At 44.8% G+C, this 22,719-nt stretch overlaps 1 protein-coding gene across 1 annotated transcript in view; it reads right to left on the bottom strand.

Moving 5' to 3' along the window:
* Nucleotides 1–22,719, bottom strand: part of AAMP (angio associated migratory cell protein) — a 128,877-nt gene that overhangs the window by 53,674 nt on the left and 52,484 nt on the right. The window contains exons 3-7 of the mRNA XM_078679252.1: nt 16,633–16,752; nt 14,541–14,680; nt 10,812–10,956; nt 9,196–9,279; nt 7,509–7,624 (exon numbers count right to left, since the gene is read on the bottom strand). Of these exons, the coding sequence (XP_078535378.1) occupies nt 7,509–7,624; nt 9,196–9,279; nt 10,812–10,956; nt 14,541–14,680; nt 16,633–16,752 (605 nt within the window). The remainder of the gene's footprint in view (nt 1–7,508; nt 7,625–9,195; nt 9,280–10,811; nt 10,957–14,540; nt 14,681–16,632; nt 16,753–22,719) is intronic.

Genomic DNA, 22,719 nt, shown 5'->3' with positions numbered 1-22,719 from the left:
GTGTACTGTGATGTGCTCATTAAATAAAATATGTTTTTTTTTTAAAAAGGCAGAAGGCTCATTGTCATCCCAAAATTACTTGCATCATAGTGGATAATGCTTAAGAGTTAAGAATAGTTTGGGATTTACACATGGTGTTAGGGTCTTCTATTTGTATGCATCTCCACTGGTACTGTTTGAAATTAAAACCCACGGGTATGGCTAGAGACTGGCATTTATCGTGTGGTATTGAATTGTATTCTAGGGCATGGGTCTACCTGCAATGCTTGGCCATTTACGATTTTGAGAGTAAGGACTCAAGACAAGGCGACTAATGGGCAAACAAAGAGCAGTGCTACATTTTTAATGGTCCTAGAATATCAGTGGTAAACTAAGTACTCGCAGGGAATTGCAGTAATCACAAACCCCCTCAGAGCCTAGAAAAAGGGACCTCACATACCTCTACAACATACAAACAAAAGAATACACAGATCATGGATATTTGCTTCAACAGACGTTAACACTGAATTGAACCTTAAGCGTCATTGTTTGTAGGCTATTCCTCAATATGGAGTAAGACAGGGGGTGCTACTGTAAGTGACATATTTAGCAGCTTTGTACAGCTCAGATGGTCTTCTAGAAAGCTCATAAACAGGTCTCATCCATCCCCAGATAGCACCTCCTAATAACTCTGAATGACCTCCAGTAGAAAAGCAGAAGCCACCCACAACTCACTTCCTTTTCCGGAAAATATATGACTATGCTTTAGCATCACATTTTAAGCATGCAGCAAAGTAATCTCATGATTCACACCACAAACATGCCTAACAACACGTTCTGCTGCCTCCCGTCAGCATCAGCTCCATCTCAGTTATTCTGCTAGCAGAGTTTACAGCAGCATATTGTAAGCAGACAAAGATGTGAATGTGACCGTGTCACAGGCTCCACAGCGGCTACATAAGCTACTTCTAAAGGTGAAACCTTAACGTTATGTCAGCAACCGGATACACCAATGACTAAGTTTAGTCAGGTCTTACAACTTGTAAGCTTGAAGTTACACTAGTAAACTCACTCAGTTACACCTGCCCACTGCCAGCTGGTACATCTGCCAAATGAGACATAGTCAGATTTACAATTACCACCACTGCATTGGTGCGGGCACACAGGCAAAGTGGTACATTTTCATGGGCCAATGAGAGTTTCAAAACCCGGACATTTAGTCCAAATTATAGCACAATTATAACAGCCCACGTCAGCTGGCGCAGGTACATCCTAACCACAGGGTGGTCCTGGGCTCATTCAAAGCTACAGCTGCCTTCCAGTCGTACAATTATATCACCACAGGGAGGTAAGTTTCGAAGAGCATGGACCTTTGTTATTCCAACCTTCTCTCAGGTCTGCTATACTGGTATATGTGGAACCCCACCCTAATGTAAACAAGCATTTGCAATAGGTCTCGCAGCATTAAAGTTTGAGTTGCTGGCATTGTAAATGACAAAGCTTTGCATTAATTTTTTTTCTTTAATTTGCAATTGGTATATAAACATTGTTTGTGAATGGTTAGCTGTTGCTTATGCTAAGCAAAGTTGGCAGTAATATAGAGTGCTAGTCTTGCTTGTTATAAGCATGCTGATTTAAAGCGCTCTAATACCTGCGGGTAAAGTTTGCGCAATATAAAAGTGAAAACTAATAAATACATTTAAAAAATGCGAGACCAATTGCATTGCAAATGTTTGTTGAAACTGTGATCGCCATCCAGATCTCTGCCTTCTACGGAGACCTGCAGGATTCACATGATCTCTGTTTTCCATCTTAGTGAAAGGATGAACTACAATTTAGGTTATCACTTGTACGCCGACAACAAAATCAAAATATTCAAGGATGTGGATAATCGCTACATTTTTAAAGAGAGCCTCTCACATGTAAATCATTTGGTAAGCCAAAATTGTCTTTGCATTAGTACAGTAAATGCAGAAACCTTGCTCAGACTGTGCAGACACGTAGGATTAAATGTTGATTTGCTGCTACTCCAGTTCCCTCAAGTAAAGTCAGAAACTTGGAATGCATGTTCAACTCCAAGTTACCCAACATTATGGATGCAAACAATGTACCCAAGAACAGTTTTACAGCCTTTGAGAATACTCAATCTCCTATAGACATCATTAAATTACCCTTGCACTTGCAGTGATCCTATTTGTAATGCCTGTCCCTTCATCATTGTTTTCCTACCTTTCACGGGGGCTTACAACGTAGCACGTTTGACGCTACACTGAAGACTTGTGTTTAAAGAAACTCTCCAGATAGACCCCCTGTGGGTGAAGTGATCCCTCTTGTGCTAACTGAAGTATCTTTAAGGCAAAATGCAGTCGCTACACAAATTTCAAAAGTCAGCCCTGGTGAAATGTAAAATATGCATTTCTTTTGTATGCAAAGAATATGCCCAGATTTTACCCTTCGCCGTCTCCAGACTGCTTACGTGATGTAAAGAAGCTATATAAAGCTAAAAAAAAAACAAATAAATAAACCCGTCTCTTTACCATAAAGATTAGCACGAGCCTGGTGCTTTCTGTCCCCATTCGAAACGCTATAAAGTGTATGTGCGCAACATGTCGGCACCACACAGAATACCAATGAATAACTAAATCCACATATAACTAAAAAAATGTGTCTCTGCTTCACAAGCAAGATGGCACCAACCTAGCGTTTCATCAATCGTTGCAGGCTATCTAAGCGCACTGAAGTGCCTGGAAGGCAGCGTGTTGGCGCTACGCAAAACACCAATAACTGCATTAATGGGTCTTTTGCTGGGTAGGAATACAGCATGGCGAGCCTAGCTCCCTCAATCACTCCAGATTCTCAAAACATTCTGATGTGCCTTGAAGGCACCACGTTAACGCTCTACAAAATACGAACCAGTAGGCTAAGAAAACAAGTTACTTACCTGTAACTTTGGTTCCCCAGTATTGGTAACTTTCATAGATTCCCATGCTTTTGTATCATTCCCCGTCGTCGGAATGGGAGTCTCGGTAACAAAAAAGAACATAGCAGTAGGCATAAAAGAGAAAGAAAAAGGCCTAGGCCTCATTCCCTGTGGCCTCCGCCACCAACTTGGCATTTAAATGTAGTCCTTTCTCAGCTCATGAAAGCTCCATTTGAGCCGATTCATCATTCGGACTTGAAATTCCTATCTTGGAAGTTGACTCTCCTCTTGGCCCTTACATCAGCTAGGAGAGTTGGAGAGTTACAGGCCCTCACCATCCAGGAGCCATTCTTACAATTCAAGAGAAACACCGTAATCTTGAGAATGAACCCAAAATTAATTCCCAAAGTACCATCGGACTTTCACTTAAACGAGCCGGTGATTCTGAAAACGTTTTTTCCTAACCCAGCTACTCCGGCGGAGGAAACACTTCACACTCTGGATGTGCAACGGTGCTTAAAATTTTACTTGGATCGCACCAAGGGGTTTAGGAGATCTTCACAGTTGTTAGTTGCATTTGGTGGTCCAGGCAAGGGTCTTCCACTGTCTAAACAGGGAATCGCAAGATGGATTACAGGTGCCATTCTTCATTGCCACGCTGCAGCAGGGAAACCTCTGGCTGGCAGGATTCGTGCTCATTCGACGAGATCAGTGGCATCTTCAACGGCCCTCTTTGCGGGGGTGCAAATTAAAGACATTTGCAGGGCTGCTACCTGGAGCAGCGTGCACACCTTTACTAAGCATTACTGCTTGGAGTCTTTACAGCAAGACGATGCGGCTGTGGGCCAGGCTGTCCTAGGAACCTCTTCCAGTGATTGGTGAGCTTTCCCTTCTTCCCACCTTCCGTTGATTGCACAGTTGTATTTCTTGTATCGTATTGACTGTTGCAATGTATTATTATTATTATACAAAATGTATTTGTGGGTCTAACTGCTTGCTATTCTGATACAAAAGCATGGGAATCTATGAAAGTTCCAATACTGGGGCAAGAAAACAAGTTACTTACCTGTAACTTTGGTTCCCCAGTATTGGTAACTTTCATAGATTCCCATGCGCCCACCCACCTCCCCAAGGAAAGCTCAGCCTTTAGCAGATATGGTGTCGGATATACAACGGCTACGAAAACCTGAGGCTCTGAGGTTCCTTCTGGAGGGTTCTAAGGGGTGAGGCACGTCTGATTGGCTGACGCCTAGAGTTTGGTCTCTTTTACAAAGAGAGGGTGATAGGCTACAAAAGGGAATGAGGCCTAGGCCTTTTTCTTTCTCTTTTATGCCTACTGCTATGTTATTTTTTGTTACCGAGACTCCCATTCCGACGACGGGGAATGATACAAAAGCATGGGAATCTATGAAAGTTCCAATACTGGGGCAATAATATTTATGTGTATCCAGTTTGAAAACACAAGAGTGCACTCTGCTTTTGTACTCTGGAACATCGTGCGCTCTGAAGTGTATGAAAGGCAAATTGTTGGCGCTATACCAAACAGCAACACACAGTTGAATCGTATAGATGTCGACATCTCCTTTTTGATGGTTCAGCACTCTGGCAGCACCGACCACACATTCTGTGGGTTCAATGAGGGTCTGGGACAGAGAGATAAGATGTTGCTTTCATTTTAAAAAATGTTTACATATTTGTCTATATTATTGCCTATAAAGCGTTGCGTTTAACCGAAGGCAGCTCCAGGCTCCTGGATAGCCGAACAGAATACATCGAATAATCGACCGTTGAAGACATCACAAAAAAAAACAAGTAGCCATATATGATACATGATAGTTAACTTTGTAGTGAGTCTGCAATTTCTGCCACAAGCATTCTGATTCTTGTTACGCCTCTAGTAGGCTGAGTAAGAATTCTAATACTGGCCCTGTGATCTATTTTTATAACGCACAGCTACAGAGTTAAATGTGGTGTAGTGTTTAAATGGCAACGTTACTACTATATGTAATGATACCCATGTTATCACCCTCTAAAGGATGGCCTTTCGTGCTAGTATCCTGGATTTCACACACAAATTATTTAGGTGCTCACCCAATGAAATTGCGGGGTACATTCACATACATACGTTTCCTCTGGGCTGCCTCCTTTTTTTGTTCGCGCAGTACTGTGCTTAGATTCTGACACAAAGAAAGAGTTTTTCAATTGACACATTAATTGTAAATGCTTAGAGATTAACTCTCATACAATTGCTGACTGCGCCAGACAAAAATGCATTGTTGCATAATAAATGACTGCGATTTTTTCATATCTCTATGACTTTCCCTATTGAAAGAATAAATCTATTGTGAATATTTAACTTCCTTATTTCGCAGATGCAAGTACAATGCAAAGTGCTGCACTGTTCTCTTTAAAAGCATATTAGTGCACTGAAAGCCAGGGTTGGCATCAATTTCTGTTAGATTGCGTGCGTGTGTGTGTGCGCGCACGCGCAAACAAAGTGGTGGCATGTGTCTGTCAGTGGTAACCATTTTAAGCAAGTGACATTTTGAAGGGATTTTACATTTTTACCGAATGAATGTGGCTGGAAAGCACACCCATGCAGGTTTTCTATTAACTGACGGGGCCTTGTGCATAAAATGGCTCTGGATGTGCGCCGCGTGCATGTGAAGTCCACATGTGCCAATATTGACTCTCAGCACCGCGAGGTTGGCAAGGGCTGGGCGTCAGTACTGGAGGCCGTCCACGGCCTGTCCTTCACATGTTGATACAGCCATCTTGAGAACTGCGCGGAGAGAGAGGCGGGCCCCAGCTGAGTGTCCCGCTCCTCTCCGAACAGATACATTCACTGGTTTATGACCCGAGGAAGGGATTAGGAATATTCATCCTCCCGCTGCAATGAACAGCCATGCTGGAGCAGCGTAAAGAAGGTCGATGAAGTAGGTCATTCATCATATGGGGAGACAGATGTTGTAACATATTGGAATAGATTACTGCGCAGCACACAAAGACAGCTCGCAGAGTTAAAGAAAGCTGGGTGGGGTGGGGGAGGGGGTGATCAGCCGGTGTATTCTCCTACGGACTCAGAAAACGGATGATTATTTGTGGAAACAGTCAAACAATTGAGTCAAGGCAGCATCGCCACATCGTTTCGAATCTGTCTGCGGGGCACCTATTCTTTTTTTTAAAGTCCTGACACTACGTGGAATCTGACAAGCAGGGGGTATCTCAAATTAAGCACCACGCTTGCTTATTCGAAATATTGCCGGGGCACGTATATTGGAAATATGGGCACGTTTTATTGGTCACTTCTGCATTTCGGAAGCATGGTATCATCCCATCTGTTATGGCACCTTCCCCATTAGCACTCACTCACAAGAAAAACAAGTTTGCAGCTTACCCTTAGTGCTGCTGGTGCAGAGCAAGTCGGTCTCTGGCAGAGCTGTGTGCACGAGGCGCCACTTGAGTCCTCTAGTGGTAGGCGCGGAAATAAAACAAGACGTGCGCGTCCACTGATAAAAACGAAACCTGTCGTGGGGCAGAACTTCCGTTTTCTGCTGGAAGCCCGCGCCCACGGAGTGGCTGGCCAGAGAAGCAGTGGTGACGCGGGGCTCCCATGCCAGAGGGAGAGCCCCGCGGTGGCGGCAGAAGTCCGGAGTGGCGGTGAGTGGTGCTTAGTTGCAGGGGGGAGAGGGGGCGGCGGGGAGTCTTGGTGCGCTCGTGTGTGTGTGTGTGTGCGCGCGTGTATGTGTTCGGCGGCGGGGGGTGTGTCTGTATGTGTGCGTGCATGTATGTGCGCTCGTGTGTGTCTGTGTTGTGTGTGTCTGTGTGTGCGCGCATGCGTGTGCATGTGTGTGAGCGTGCGTGTGCATGTGCGCACGCATGCGTGTGCGAAAGCAGGGGGAGGTGTGCCTGTGTGTGTTGGAGCTTCCCAGGAGACAGGAGATGTGCACACGCGCGCGCGGCCCGCTCCGATCCCATTCTTGAAGATGCGCGTGGCCATCTCTTGTCTCCTGGGAAGCTGACCCGGTGACTATAGGTCTCTGGCGAGACCGCGCTTTCGCGCGGTAATCGCCTCAAGACCTAAAAAGTGTAAATGGAAAATTCGAGTAAAGCTGTACACCTTCATTACATTGGGCCTCCATATCTTTTGGATCAAAATAATTTGAGGATAGTTCATACAAGCAGGGTTTGGTAGATACTAAATTAGAACGACAGAGACTTGAATAAACTCTGCTTGTTATAAAGACTGAATAAAGCACTGGAGAAAGGGACCTTAAGTGGTTAGATGTCGGTCCCGGAACCTAAAGATGCAGTAAATTGAAAGAAGACATTTTATGTAGTGGACTTTAAAAGCTATAAAACCCATGCTGGGTATCCAAAAGCTAATAGACTTCCTAAGACCTTTGGCGAATGCACATTATATTCAAAATTGGGTATTCTGGTGCTTCATGACTAGCACCACCTGAATCTAAAAGATATCCGATTTCCACCTCGTCTGCTGGATCTGAGGCAAGTTAGAGAAATACTTCCCGACCACCCTCAAAAGAACTGACTCTTTCCCACACACACATTCTACTGAGGAAAAATGAATACAGGATGTGACACTCACTTTTCCACTAGCAGTGTTCACCAGTTTAGTGCTGCAGTCCACAGACCCGGTAAGAACCAAGCTTCCATCTTTGTTACTGGCCACGCAAGTTAGTGGCCCCTGGTGGCTGTCCTGACCTGTTGCCGCATGGAGAGAACACTGGTCATTCAATGGAAAAAGTGCAAAGCATCAGTACCAGTAATTAAAGGGTACGTGGCAATCATGTGGTTAATGGCCCTGCTTATAAAACTGCCAGCTGCTTACGGTCAGCATTAGTGATATCATGCAAGTCTTCCTCAAGAAATCCCCAGATGCAAGTAACAAGCATACAGTAGCAGTTCCAATCACAACCCTGCTCAATGTTTATTTCTGCAACCAAGCTACAGAAATATACCACAGAAAAAACAGGGTACACAAATCTAGATCAATCGAGTAGCAACGAGTTCACGGGACTCACAGAACAGTAAAACATTGGTAACAACTCGTCTACAATTTTATGCACATATAGTGTGAAATCAAATAATCTTTGCATTTAATCTCTACATCAAAAGACTTTGGGGTTTATTCCTTTGTTGGTGGGCCGCCACCGACAGGCCGTTGGTGGCGGGCCCATCGACATCTACATGAGCAGTCTGACTGCCGGATTCTGATCAGACAGTCTGAGGCATTGGGTGGGGGGCAGACTACTGCTTTTCTGACGGGCTACTTAAGCCAGTCGGGGCAGCGGATGGACAGTGATCCCTACAATAGGGGCGGTGTCTGCTCAGACACCGGCATAAGGATTACAATGCCCGTTTCCCTCTTCCTTTTCATGGCGACCGTCCAACCGCCATGAAATGGCAGACAAAGGACTTTGGGGGCCACTAGCAGAGCCCCCCGTCTCTCCTGGGCCTCCGCTATGGGTCTGTGGGGCACGTGTGGTGCCCCTCCAACACATCCATGCGCAGTGTGCCTGGCACCCCGTGGTGCCTGGCACAAGGGGCATGGATGTGTAAAATATGCCCTTTCCAATTGCAGCTTGTGCTGCGGCCCGTTTGCACGCCATGGCATAAACTGCGACTGGAAAAGGCATATATCCGACCGCCGTGCGCATCGAAATACCGGGAGTGGAACTGCCGACTACTAGTTGGGCGGTTTCACTTCCACGGCGACGTCCCGACATTGAAAGGAGTCCCTTCGAATTTTCCCTTAGACAAGACCACTTTATCCTTCATGATTCCCATCAACCTTGCTCATGCCTTAACTGGGGGATGCAGTCAAGTGGCTAAAGTTTTTAAAGTAACTAAAGAAAATGTGTACAGTAGCCCCAGCTTCACAATTAGTTCCCCGCCCCCTTGTTTATTAACCGTCAAAATAATGAGATTAAAAATGGCTATTTGTTGGTATTTTAATGTAGCGTTAAAAAAATACACATCCCCATTCTCCCCATTATTAAATATTTATATTTAAATAAATGAAATACCCTTCAAGAGTACTCTGCAATCTACGTAAACGGCTCCTGTCATGGCAGGTAGTTCGACATGAGAAAAAGCTATGAATAGTGGTAGCACACTGTCACTCGGCATTGAGAGCTTTCCACAACATCTGCAGCCATTTCTAACAAGGGGCCGGATCCTGGGGCAATCCCACCAAGACAATATACAAACATTTCACGACAGATGCACTGAGCCTGGCTGACAGTCAAGCACACAGGCACAGGCATGCATACCTTTCAAGACATGGTCCGAGCTGGCCTGCTTCAGATCCCAGATGCGGACCGTCCCGTCCTCGTACCCCACTACAGCCTTCTTCCCTGGAGAGAAACCAAAGTCAGATTCACAAACAGGCTTAGAGGTTCCAAACCATACTGCCTGGAGAGTATAGGTGCCCTCGCACTGCCACATCAGAGGAAGGCTTCAGTCTGCAAACACAACACAGATGAAGTCCTATAAGTGTCGAGTCTGCCTTTACTGCTGGTTTAAGGGCCTGTACTTCTGGCAATCGGGCTCAGCGATAAAATGGATTACAGATCTGATGGGCTAAATAGGTAAGTTAGCATTTCACTTACATTAATGAAGCGCGGCTTGTAAATGTCTATCACATAATGCTTGATAAAATTAATGATCGGGCTTCCAAAATGGAACCTCGGTAATTTCTCTGGTACCACTTGTCCTGGATGCAACAGACTATTTTGGCAACTCTACCAAATGAGTTTTGGAAGAGAGGCTTTTAGTTGTGCCACGGAATTCTGTAGTCTCTAGGTGACAAAATAGAATGTAAGAACAAATAAGGACAGATTATTGTCAAAGACCTTTTGAGCGAAATCAGGTTCTGCCTAAGGTAGATACCCGTGTGAATATTCAAAGTTTGTATCCCAGGATCATTCTAAGATTTTCAAATACTGTTCAAGTCCAATGGATGCAAGCTGTGCGCGAACAGAGGGCAGGCAAAGGGACAGCTACCTCTATTTTGATTAGTGTGCGTTTCAAGTGGCTGGCACGAATTCACTGGTCAATGGTTTATAAAAGGGCTAGAAGAGGCCCAGATGTAGTTAGTTTATTTGAAGAGTTTTATATAGCGCTGGCTAGACCCGGAGGTATGAGAGCGCTTTACATGAGGAATATTGTTACAAAAGAAGTGTTACATAACTTACTAGAGAAAAACATAGAACAGAGAACAACAGTATTACATAAATACATCCGTTACTAGAGCAAATTAGATAACATAGAAAACAAGTCCTAAGGGGAATAGATGGTAGAGGGAGGAAACAGTACAGGGGTTTGAATACAGATCAAGTCTATGTAGTGGTGTCTGTTGTCATAACTTCATGTAGTCTACATATTTATTGCACAAGACATCAGAGTTTATAAACATGGACCGCATCAGTACTATGTTTATGATAAAGATCAATGATCAATGGGCACAAGTTAGAGGATGCGATACTCGCAGGTGACTTGTTTGAGCTGGTACTTAAACTGAGGTAGGTTTGTAGATGGCTGATATTCAACAAGAAGGCATGTAATGTGATGTGAACCAGATATATAAATCGCGACATAAGCCCAGGGGCGTCTTGGCGTCAATCCAGAATAGGAATGGTGTGTTTATAAGTAAATTTAATGGCGGTGAAGGAATGGCATGGTTGCCTGTATAAACGGCAGTTAGTCCGCTGAATAAGATTCATCAACTAGTATGAAGTTAGACAAACTATTCTCTAGTTGAATGGCACGCAGCATGATCGCTGGAATTTTGAACCAACATCATCACACAGATGACTAAGGAAGGTGCATTAATCCCTCATTTGACAGTGTAGAAACAAAAACACCTGCCCTGTTTATTTCTTCTTACCATCAGGAAGGATTTGGCCACAGGTAGCCGGGCAGTTGGGTCCTTGCAGGGTTTTGCATTCTCCACTGGGAATCTTCCACATCCAGGAACCACCATCAGCTGTGCCAGCCAGCAAGACATGGGCACAAGGGTGCCACTCCATCCACTGAGAACACAGATGGAAGACTTAGAAGAGGAAACTGAACTCACACACAGAAAAGACACTCATTGAACAGAAGACATGCTCCACAAAGGGCACATAGGTCTCATGCACAGAACACCATTGAAATAACTGGGGACACAGTCCTCTGGAAGAGCAGGACAATATCCCAAAAAATGTACGGAGGTAAACACTCCATGGCATAGTCGCAGGCAAAAAACAAAATGTGCAGTGATGCCACATCCGCAACAGTGATACAAAAGGGGATGATGGACGGAGCGTTTGTATAAATCAAACACTCACCCCCAGTCAACTGATCTGGGTTTAATCCATCACCATTCTTTAGTTCACTCAGCCACCCCAGTTCAGACATGGCTATATGCAAATCAGTCTGAACCTGTGCCTTATGGGAACAGTCCAGTCCGAACTGCCAAGCCATGTCTTCCCTGGACCGGAAACAAGCATCCTGGGACCGGTTTCGGATTCATAATCCTCATCAGCCAAGCTATCTTGAATCCAGTGGCCAAGTGAACAAGGGACTCGCGTCTGAGCATACCCTGCCACACTTAGGGCGAACAAAGCGATACAAAAGGGGATGATGGACGGAGCGTTTTGCCACTGGATTCAAGCAAGCCGGGCTGAAGACGGCTGGAATGCCACAAACCGGTCCTCGGAAGCTTGTTTCCGGTCCAGGGAAGACATGGCTTGGCAGTTCGGGCTGGACTGTTCCCATGAGGCACAGGGTCAGACTGATTTGCATATAGCCATGTCTGAACTGGGGTGGCAGAGTGGGCTAAAGAACGGTGATGGATTAAACCCAGATCTTTTGACTGGGTGTGAGTGTTTGATTGATTCAGATGCTCTGTCCATCATCACCCCCTTTTGTACCGCTTTTGGCCGCCATAAGTGTGGCAGGGTATGCTCAGACGTGAGTCCCTTGCTCACTTTGCCACTGGATTCAAGCAAGCCGGGCTGAAGACGGCTGGAATGCCAGAAACCGGTCCTCGGAAGCTTGTTTCCGGTCAAGGGAAGACATGGCTTGGCAGTTCGGGCTGGACTGTTCCCATGAGGCACAGGGTCAGACTGATTTGCATATAGCCATGTCTGAACTGGGGTGGCAGAGTGGGCTAAAGAACGGTGAAGGATTAAACCCAGATCTTTTGACTGGGTGTGAGTGTTTGATTGATTCAGATGCTCTGTCCATCATCACCCCCTTTTGTACCGCTTTTGGCCGCCATAAGTGTGGCAGGGTATGCTCAGACGTGAGTCCCTTGCTCACTTTGCCACTGGATTCAAGCAAGCCAGGCTGAAGACGGCTGGAATGCCAGAAACCGGTCCTCGGAAGCTTGTTTCCGGTCCAGGGAAGACATGGCTTGGCAGCTCGGGCTGGACTGTTCCCATGAGGCACAGGGTCAGACTGATTTGCATATAGCCATGTCTGAACTGGGGTGGCAGAGTGGGCTAAAGAACGGTGATGGATTAAACCCAGATCTTTTGACTGGGTGTGAGTGTTTGATTGATTCAGATGCTCTGTCAATCATCACCCCCTTTTGTACCGCTTTTGGCCGCCATAAGTGTGGCAGGGTATGCTCAGACGTGAGTCCCTTGCTCACTTTGCCACTGGATTCAAGCAAGCCGGGCTGAAGACGGCTGGAATGCCAGAAACCGGTCCTCGGAAGCTTGTTTCCGGTCCAGGGAAGACATGGCTTGGCAGTTCGGGCTGGACTGTTCCCATGAGGCACAGGGTCAGACTGATTTGCATATAGCCATGTTTGAACTGGGGTGGCAGAGTGGGCTAAAGAACGGTGATGGATTAAACCCAGATCTTTTGACTGGGTGTGAGTGTTTGATTGATTCAGATGCTCTGTCCATCATCACCCCCTTTTGTACCGCTTTTGGCCGCCATAAGTGTGGCAGGGTATGCTCAGACGTGAGTCCCTTGCTCACTTTGCCACTGGATTCAAGCAAGCCGGGCTGAAGACGGCTGGAATGCCAGAAACCGGTCCTCGGAAGCTTGTTTCCGGTCCAGGGAAGACATGGCTTGGCAGTTCGGGCTGGACTGTTCCCATGAGGCACAGGGTCAGACTGATTTGCATATAGCCATGTCTGAACTGGGGTGGCAGAGTGGGCTAAAGAACGGTGATGGATTAAACCCAGATCTTTTGACTGGGTGTGAGTATTTGATTGATTCAGATGCTCTGTCCATCATCACCCCCTTTTGTACCGCTTTTGGCCGCCATAAGTGTGGCAGGGTATGCTCAGACGTGAGTCCCTTGCTCACTTTGCCACTGGATTCAAGCAAGCCGGGCTGAAGACGGCTGGAATGCCAGAAACCGGTCCTCTGAAGCTTGTTTCCGGTCCAGGGAAGACATGGCTTGGCAGTTCGGGCTGGACTGTTCCCATGAGGCACAGGGTCAGACTGATTTGCATATAGCCATGTCTGAACTGGGGTGGCAGAGTGGGCTAAAGAACGGTGATGGATTAAACCCAGATCTTTTGACTGGGTGTGAGTGTTTGATTGATTCAGATGCTCTGTCCATCATCACCCCCTTTTGTACCACATCCGCAACAGTGGCAACCAATGGAAAACACATCAGACCAGATGCAGTAGGAAGTCAGGATTGTTAATTTGGCTTTATATTGTGCACTTTCTTTTCATAGAATATATCAAAACATACATGCAGTAGATCTGATAGGGTACAGAGCAAAAATGCAAGATCTCACTAACAGAATGAGAAAAGTTCTTAAAGCACAATAAAAGCAAAGAAGAAATAAAGACCAGATGCTGATGCATTTGCTCGGTGACTTAGACTCAATATTCCAGATAAGCATATTGGTAACCAGCAGTGCCAACGACCCCTTGCAAATGGAACCCTCCCTACCCACCCATTCCTTAAGTGGAGGACTGAACAAGCTGACAAGATGGAAACGTCACTGTGGTCGATGGGGTTAACTGGAGGACGCCAGCATTCATCTACTCTTCACAAGAGACCGCTACGTAATACTGTGAATCATGTAGCAGCGTGACATACTGAAATGTAGGGTGCTGCTTCGATAATGCAGTTAGTTCGATTGGCCTGAGACAAATGAAAGCTCAAATCGGCCACAAATCTGTGACCAGAATGTCTACAGCAGGAGCTCAACTAACTAGCTTATCGGGTCACACTAACAAGGATTATAATCTTTCTACTGTAAATAAGAACTAGAGAGTGGGGTATGGCGTGGAAAGAGGGTTATTCAGGGAAAAGAGGTAATCTAGTCAGAGATAATTCAAGAGCAGAGAGGGAAGTAACAAATAAAAGGAAACAAGCACATCAATCACCCAACAGGGAGACCAAAGTGACACCGCTAACTCCCTAATCTCATTGCTTATGCAATGATGTAACCAGATCACTTTGTGGTTTCCAAATGAAATGCAGGAAGCAAATAAGTTTATGGGGAGACAATATGTGCTGGGCAGATATAAAGAGCCTTTCTTCTCTATTCAAAAGGGATATGGAAGAATCATTCTGTAGAAACCACAGTCGAGGGGGAGAACTGCTTTCCCAACAGACTAATACACTCAAGTGTGTCTGGAAGCGCGTTCTTACCTCCAAGTCCCCAACTTCAAATGACCACACTTCCTGCTTAGTTTCCACGCTCCACACCTTGAGAAGGCCACTCATGTCCCCAGTAGCCACCAAGGTGGAATCATGGCTGAAGACTGCACAGGTCACCGAGTCTTTGTGACCTGGAGCCAATAAACAATAGGCAAAAAAAGACAACAGCAGAAAAGATGATGACAGGATATGTGCTACACATAATCTATACTAATATTAAGGATACATGTTTTTATTAAAGATAACATTTTACAAGCAGGCACCGAAAATATAACTCACAAAAAGGACATCAGTGCATGTGCCCTTTGCAAAAACAAGATAACACCCTCACAACTTCTGCATTGAGCAGAACTGTACCCTTCCCACTACTGTGTGCATCACCATCTTGATTGCCATCTAGGAGATATATATCCATCCAGGAGTTCATATGATATGCGTGTATAAATGAACTCTAAATCTAACACTAGCAATAAAGATGAACTATAATGCCTCTACAGACATTTTAGATGGTCATTTAAGGTAACAGACTAATTGTCTTGCTGCGAGAGTACTTTTGCCCTGCCAAAAGCCATCCCTCTTCCAATAAGTGGGTACAGCTTCTGCAGCAGCAGCATTATATCTAACAGCCAGCAAAGAGACGCGTGCACAGCCAACTGTGGTGTTGATGAAGAAGACTAACAACCCTACTGTTGTGTCAGTCTCTTGTGCAGCCTTCTAAGGATGATTCAACAGCAACTCTAACGAATGTCAGATTTTTTTTGTTGAACTGCTGATAATTTGGACAGTGGACAATATTAAGTGGAACATCCCTTATTTACTGTGGTGTGCATATTCCCACAAATTGATACTTGTTCTACTACATGTTCAATAAATAGAACACAACTCAAGAACAATTGGAAGAAGAGGAGAAAAAGGGTGATTTGAATCCTATTCAAGCCTGCGTTTGCCTGTTCTAAGTATCATGCACGTCTTAGACACACCACTAGTGGAGGCAGTCAAGATTCAAATTACTGAAGAGAAAAAAGTAACATTTAACATTGACCACACATATTAAAGTGATGTTTATGGATAGCCATGTAGCAACTGCTTAGCAACACAAATTAAAGTTGGGTTAGTGGGGGTATCATGCTGATCGAAAGCAAGTTCGCACAAAGGGGGTAACTGTTTTAAAGCAAAAACATCCGAAAAGATACTATCAAGCATCATTTATTTTTTGTTAATTACCCTGCCATTATATTTGATACTAAAGTCTTCTATTTATTGGCATCTACCTAATGTTTATTAAAATATGTATTTGGTGCCTCTACTACCCCCAACCATCACTTCTAGAATCCAGATTCAAAAACACATAGCACTAGTTATAAGCGGTACAACGCTTTGACATGCATCTGGCTTCCATGATCTGAATAAACATACAGACTGTGTTTACACATATTTTAAATGAAGGATTGTATTAGTCAAGAGAACACTCTTAAAAGAACATTATATGTTTGACGTTATTCATGTAAGAAAAAATTTGAAATCACAACTCATTTGTGCGCTGTGTTCTACTCCTCACATATCAAAAGTTATTAGCAAAAAGCGACGATATGGGTGTCTTGTAAGTAATCCCGAAAGCTGTATCAAGAATAGTATCAGGGAAACTCCTTTCACTCTGATCATCTCCACCCTACAGATTCTACACTGTCTTTACTATCAACACTCTCCGTCTCACCAACAAGAAAAGCCCCTAAGCACTTAGTTGGAAAATAAAGCCCTGTGTAACTGTTCTGCTCACTAAATACTACCCTAAATTCTGAGACGACACTTCAAGTGGAAAGTTAGATGCTGCTTTCCAGCCAAAAGTCTATGAAACAGCCTTCCAGCTAACATCCACCACAAAGAAAAAACACTGGTATTTGAAAAGAAACTGAAAAATGCATCTTCTAACCACATCTCTTTTTCTGTGAGGAAGCACCTAGGAGGAATTCAGCTGGCAGTGTCCTGCTTGTTCACTCGTGAATTTCACAACAAATCATGAAAACTCAAAAGTTTGCATGAAAACCATCAATGCCACCCCCAGGATGTCTGGAAAAGAAATTACCTGAACATTCGAAGAGCAGCTCCCCGTCACTTACACGCCACACGAAGGCCTTGTCGTCCTCACCGCCTGTGACTGCCAGGGCACTCTGTTGTGGGTCCAGACTCACACAGAACACGGAGGCTGTCAATGGAGAGGAATAAAAGACAGGTCTATTGGAGAAATCCGCCTAGGACAAGGCATTACATTACTAGAAGTCAGCATGACATACAAGATTCACTCAACGCCACACTGGTCTGCACCTCGTTTTATGTTATGTTATGTCAGGCTGTATTTATAAAGCGCACTGACACCATACGTTTCCTGGCGCTGAGAGAGTGCAGAGGTCGTGGCAAAGCAGGCTAACCGGATTTAGAGAATAGTCAGGTTTTTAAGATCTTTCTGAAATTCAGTAGAGAGCTACTGGTCTTAATTGAAAGAGAGGGGATTCCACAGCTTAGGTGCCAGGTGAGCGAATCTACGGCCACCTAGCTTCTGGAGTTTGATGGTGTGGCCGACCAACAGGTGACGGTTTTACAGGAAAAAAGACTGAATGTAGATAAAGGATAAAAATACTTTAACATGAACCACCGGTAATTACTGTGGATTAATTCCGCTGTTTTAGTGCCTCTGTGCCACAAGAGACAGAGAACCAAAATACAGAAGTAGCACTGGTATAGCCAGACATCTGCTGCCAAGCTTACTGCACCTCAGGGACTCGAGCTTCACCTCAGCTGTGCATCCAAAACACACCTGTGGTTGCATGTGTTCAGAGCAGTACGGGCAATAGTGTACCCAAATAGGTAAAACCAGCTACACAAACCAAACAATACTAAATATTTCAACACCTTAAAAGCACACATGGACACGTAACCTTAATCGCATGCACAAAAGATGCACCTCCTCAAACAGAGGTCAGTCAGTGAATGAATTTGGAAGACCAGGGAGTAGGATATACACAGAACCAGACAGTGTATGTGAATGGCAGTACAGCACTCAACATATGGTGGGTCCAAATGAACCAATGAAAGGGAGCAAGTGTAAATGGTAAGTACCGAGAGTAATTACCAGTGATTTAGATGCATTTATGCGTTTTACCTCTCCGCCCATGACAAACTTGTTAGACAAATGAAGTAACAAAGGCACACAAAAATGAATTAATCACGTCACAGAATTTCTCAAATGTGAAAGCTGTGATTGCAACCAGTCTTCTGGTTCTACAGTAAGTGTTATGCCTTAAAGTCTAGGGTCGCCCATAATAAACGTAAATGAATTAGGCCCTTGAGTACATTCCTCATTCAAAGGGGTTATTTTCCTTTTCCTTTTCCATACAGATTCCACAGCTGTGGAACAAGTTCTCAGATCTTCTCCGTAAAGAGGCCAATCTTCTACGCTTCAGAAAGCAGCTGAAAACATTTTTGTTTAGGGAAGCCCTTGGCCCCATTTAATTACATGTTATCTTATCCCCCTTTTTGGCTGGTAGAATTGTTGTGTTTTCCTTGGTCTAAAGCGTCTTGAGACCTGTAGGTGAGTTGGCGCTATACAAACTAAAGTAACATAACATAACATAACATATTTGAAGCTTGCAGGAAATATAGGCCACTCTCCCTCTCATCCATGAAATGCCAAGGATGCCCACCATGCAGGTCCCTCCACATAGCAGTGTCCTGGAAGACACAGACACTCTGCCAAGTGAGACTTTCAGATACCCGAGAAATCACAGGTTTGACACTAAAATATACTTTCGCTTTATACATGTGAACTATAAGTGTGCTACTAGATAACTGCAGACAGAGAAATTCACTCAGTTGAAGCATTTTGGAAATAAGGAACAGAAAAACCCTCTCATTTCCATAGACTGAATAAATCATTACAGTTAACATAGTACCTACCCGAAAGTGTGCAATCCTTCAGGTTACATCTCCATATACACGAGTGGTCTTATTTAAGCATACATTGAGTGTAGCAGTATATAAACAATCAACATTAATATCTACAACTACCTAAGAAAAAAAAAAACACTGCAGCAGAAGACAAAAACTGCCTTGGCCCCAGCCTTACCGGCCGGTCTCCAGCTTCGATGCCCCTGCTACCCGTCTTGCAACAACGACCTCCAAAACCCCTGGGAGGACTGTTGTCTTCAACACAGCCTCCAAATCTCCCGTAGACAGAGGACCTGTCCAGAAGAAATCAACAGCAAATATTTAGGATCCAGGCAGATCCGTGCTCTCAGCCCACTCTGCACATGGCGCCCATGGCCCGAGTTTGAGTGGCTAACCTGTGCAGTGAAGTCTTTCCGGCGATCCAGACCTCCTGTCCAGCGTTGGCGGACCTCTCCGGCCATTCAGGACGGCACTTGCAGTGTGAATCCAGAAGCTCTGCCTCGGACCGGCTCCAGTAAGAAGATTCCGACATCCAGAGGCACCCCTGCATCCAAAGTTCCTGAGCCTTGGTGAATTGAACTGATGGTGCCCAAACAACCCAACTTTCCTCTACTGCTGTTGGTCATCCTCCGGTGGCCCGCCTGTAGCCTCTTTTACATCAAGAAAATCCTTGTTGGGCACCTGCCGTCAAATATGCACCCTGCACCCAGCCGATCCTGTGCCGCTGGTGGTGTGTGTTTGGTGCTGGTTTGTGCCCCCCCCCCATGCTTGAGCTAACCCCCAAAGCCTGGCCCATGCAACCGAGTTACTTACCTGCAAGCAGTGTGGCTCCAGGCACCCTCAATTCTATTGGAAGGCATTGGGTCAAAATCCGATTTTGACCTCTGTACCCAGCTGCCACTGTGTCGCAGGTGGTGCAGTTTCGGCACCTGCCTGACCCTTGCTTACTTTTGACTCCGAAGACTGAATTTATAAGTTCCATCCTCACCTGTTAGACTGCACTATTGGTTTCCCTATAGGATAATATTAGACAGTTTAAAAGGTGTCAATTTTTGAAAGTGAAAAGTATGTTTAATTAAAAACGTACTTAACTTATTACGAAGGCCTGGGTCTTAAAATAAAGTACAAAGTATAATTTTATAAACTTGGTCTTGATCTCCTACTTGAGATGGGTGTCCTTTATTGATCACGTGTGCCAAATAAATGTCTTACAGCCCTCTGTGTTAGGCCGAAGACTGCTCGCCCACACTACCACCAATAGAGATCTTGGGGTTTTGCATTGAGCCCTGTACACTTTTGGGGAGCCTCTGGACTCTGTGCACGGTATCATCAACTAGTGGCATACCATATACAGAGCCAGCTTCCTACACTGTGGCATTAAGTGAGAGTAAGGATTAGAGATAGAGGCTCCAGATGCATTACAGGATGAAAACAGTGGTTAGTAAACCATATATTGTTTAAAGCAGTATTCCCTCACAATTGCGATTACTAAACAGGAGATTAAAAGAATTCACTGGAAATAAGATGAATATAAAAGGAGTCATGTATTTTTAGGTATCGCCTAGGCAGCCCGCATGGGCTGCTCTAGGAGGACCTTTAGCCATCGGTCTTCACTTTTCAAGCACTGCACGCGTGCTTGTGGCAGCATCCACCTTGCGGGAGCGAGTAAAAGGCGCGCCACAAGCACGATTGCAGTGTTTGAAAAGTGAAGACTACTCTCCCAAGTGTTCGTGCGTGCGCACCACTCGCGGGCTCACCTCCTGCTCCCCCTCTTTCACAACCTCTAGGCTTCACGGCACCGCGCTTCATGTTTCATGAAGCGCAGACGTATTTTTTTTCTTTACAACTGCCACTTCTGTGGATGTGTGTGCGGCCGCCCGCCTTTTATCAAAACACAGCGTCCGCTTCTCGGCACCGCGCTTCATGTTTCATGAAGTGCAGAGGCCATGAAGCGGGTGCCATGTTTCTAAAAGAAAGGCACGTGGCAGCTTCCTCTGACTTTAATTCTTGTTTTTTATTACTTTCGTTTACTTCACTTGCAGGAAATGTTCTAATCGCTGGAACAGGTTTCAGGAGTGACTGCGATATGGCTTATTTTGCTGTGTGGTTACTGTAACAAGAAAATCCTTTAACATCATGGTGCAGTTGTGGCATTGTTAAGGTTTTGGACTCAATCGTTTCGATCTAGTCGTGCAAGTTAAAATTGTGATGGGTTTCCTTGACCTTTTCTTACCAATAATAGCTCTGCTTTTCCCATTAACGTGTTTTAAGGCAAAAATTTTGATTCTTTGCTTTGAAATGTTTTGTGATATGTTGGTTAGTGAGGAAAATGTTTCCTCGTGAGCTGAATCTTTTTATTTTAACGTTGGCCAGTAAAAATATAGTGGAAATTATGGTGAGAGGAACATAATGTACTAACTCAAACGACTACTTCCCACCTGTAGTGTAGCTTGCACTGCTGATTCAGTCTGGCTAAATTCCTAGATATTTTTTGTGCGGATCCTAAAATGTTCCCCGACTTTGTTCTGATCACGTGCAAGTCAACTCAGCGTAAATCTAAAGGCTAATGTCTTGCGTCCCTGGTTGATTTTACTTGCCGTTTGAACGTAGGTCTCAAAATGCTATTAAGAGCACGGACTTTATTGTGGAGAAAGTATATAAGACTTGTGTTAATGTTTTTAAATATTTAGTAAACAGTTTGCATGAATCTACAAACATGGGAACTAAATTAGAGTCTGAAACTATCCAACAGGCCAATCGACTGTGTACCTTTCAACTTTGACATACTGTTTTAGGTTATTACAATTGTAAGTAGGGGGGTAGGTTGATTGCATAAAACTTAAAGTTTAAAAAAATATATATATATTTTGACTAGTTAAAGTTTAGGTTATTGGAAAACTTCTTCAACGCCACCCGAGTTAAATCCAAGTCTGTTATGCTTCCACCAGTTTAACACAGAAGCACAAAATCATGTCATATGCACAGACTCAGTCCTTTGACCAACACCGCCTCTTCACGCATGGAGCCAGACACCCATGCACTGCGTGCGTCAGCGAGCAGATAGAATTGGGTCAAAAAAATATTCTTCCTTCCGCATACAATTTAATTGTGCCATCCAGGATCCTGCCCCAATCATCTTTCTGAAGCTGTATGATTTGTTAGGTTATCAAAAATGTTCTCCAGCCTGGAATCCGGATTCCACTGTATTCCTGTGTTCAGCATGATGTCGTGGAGTTGCTCACACTAGTCGCGCATCTCGATTTTGGCTGTTGGCGCTGTGGTGTTATTGGTACTTGCTACAAAAACTTGCATAGGTATTTCAAGAAGAGAAGAGGCTCTCCACATCTTGTATTCATCACTCGCCGCTTTCAGTTTTCTTGTTTAAGGGGACCTCTATTCCTTACACCACTGCTTTGGCCTTCAGAGTAGCTATGGTATACATTTGTGCAGATAACAGCTGGGCTCAGCTGAGGAAAGGCCCTGCTAGTTCTTTGCTGTCTGAGAAAGTTGTGCCTCCTCCCAGCTGCCTGGCCAGTTCTGCTCGTTCCTGTTCTCATACATATTTGCCAGGAGCACATAATCATGGTCTTCTCTGCCATCTCTTGCTGTTCAACACCAGCAAGACAGTGTCTGTGTGCTGAGGTGGCAGAAGCAACGGGGCGCAGCGAGAATCCCTTTCAAGATACGCAGCCGATGGAGACCCTAGGTCGGTGCAGAACTCACCACCACCAAGGAGTTTGGTTTCGTGCTTTGTCCACTAAAGAGGATGGAGAGCTGGCAGCCTTTATATTGTAGCAGTAGTGAAATGCATGCAGTCTGCCCTGTTGTATAGGCCACAGAGCACGCCTGCTCTTTGTGTTTGGGGTATACAATATTATGGGCATGGGAGTTAGGGGGCGCATTCATTACTGCACTTGTGTGTTGGAGGACACGCATGCCACATGTGTGTAAGGGCATGCATGGCGTGTGTGACTGGATGCATTAGGTGCTATAGTTTGTGGATGTGCAGGGCAATCTCTTACATAAGACAATGCAACACCAGTTTACTAACAAGCATTGGCATAGCCAATAGGTCTCCCCTTTGGGATCTTTTAAGTGTTTAGTTATCCAGCACAATATCCTTGGTGCAACAACATGAAGTGTTGCATGGCTAAACACTTATAAGGTCTTAAAGGCGAGACCTATTGGCTATGCCAATGCTCGTTTAAGTCAAGATGAGGTCTCACCG

This window comes from Lissotriton helveticus, chromosome 3_1, assembly GCF_964261635.1.
Source record: "Lissotriton helveticus chromosome 3_1, aLisHel1.1, whole genome shotgun sequence".
Taxonomy (NCBI): Eukaryota; Metazoa; Chordata; class Amphibia; order Caudata; family Salamandridae; genus Lissotriton; species Lissotriton helveticus.
The sequence above is the reverse complement of the archived record's forward strand: the minus strand, read 5'-3'. Positions and strand labels throughout refer to the sequence as shown.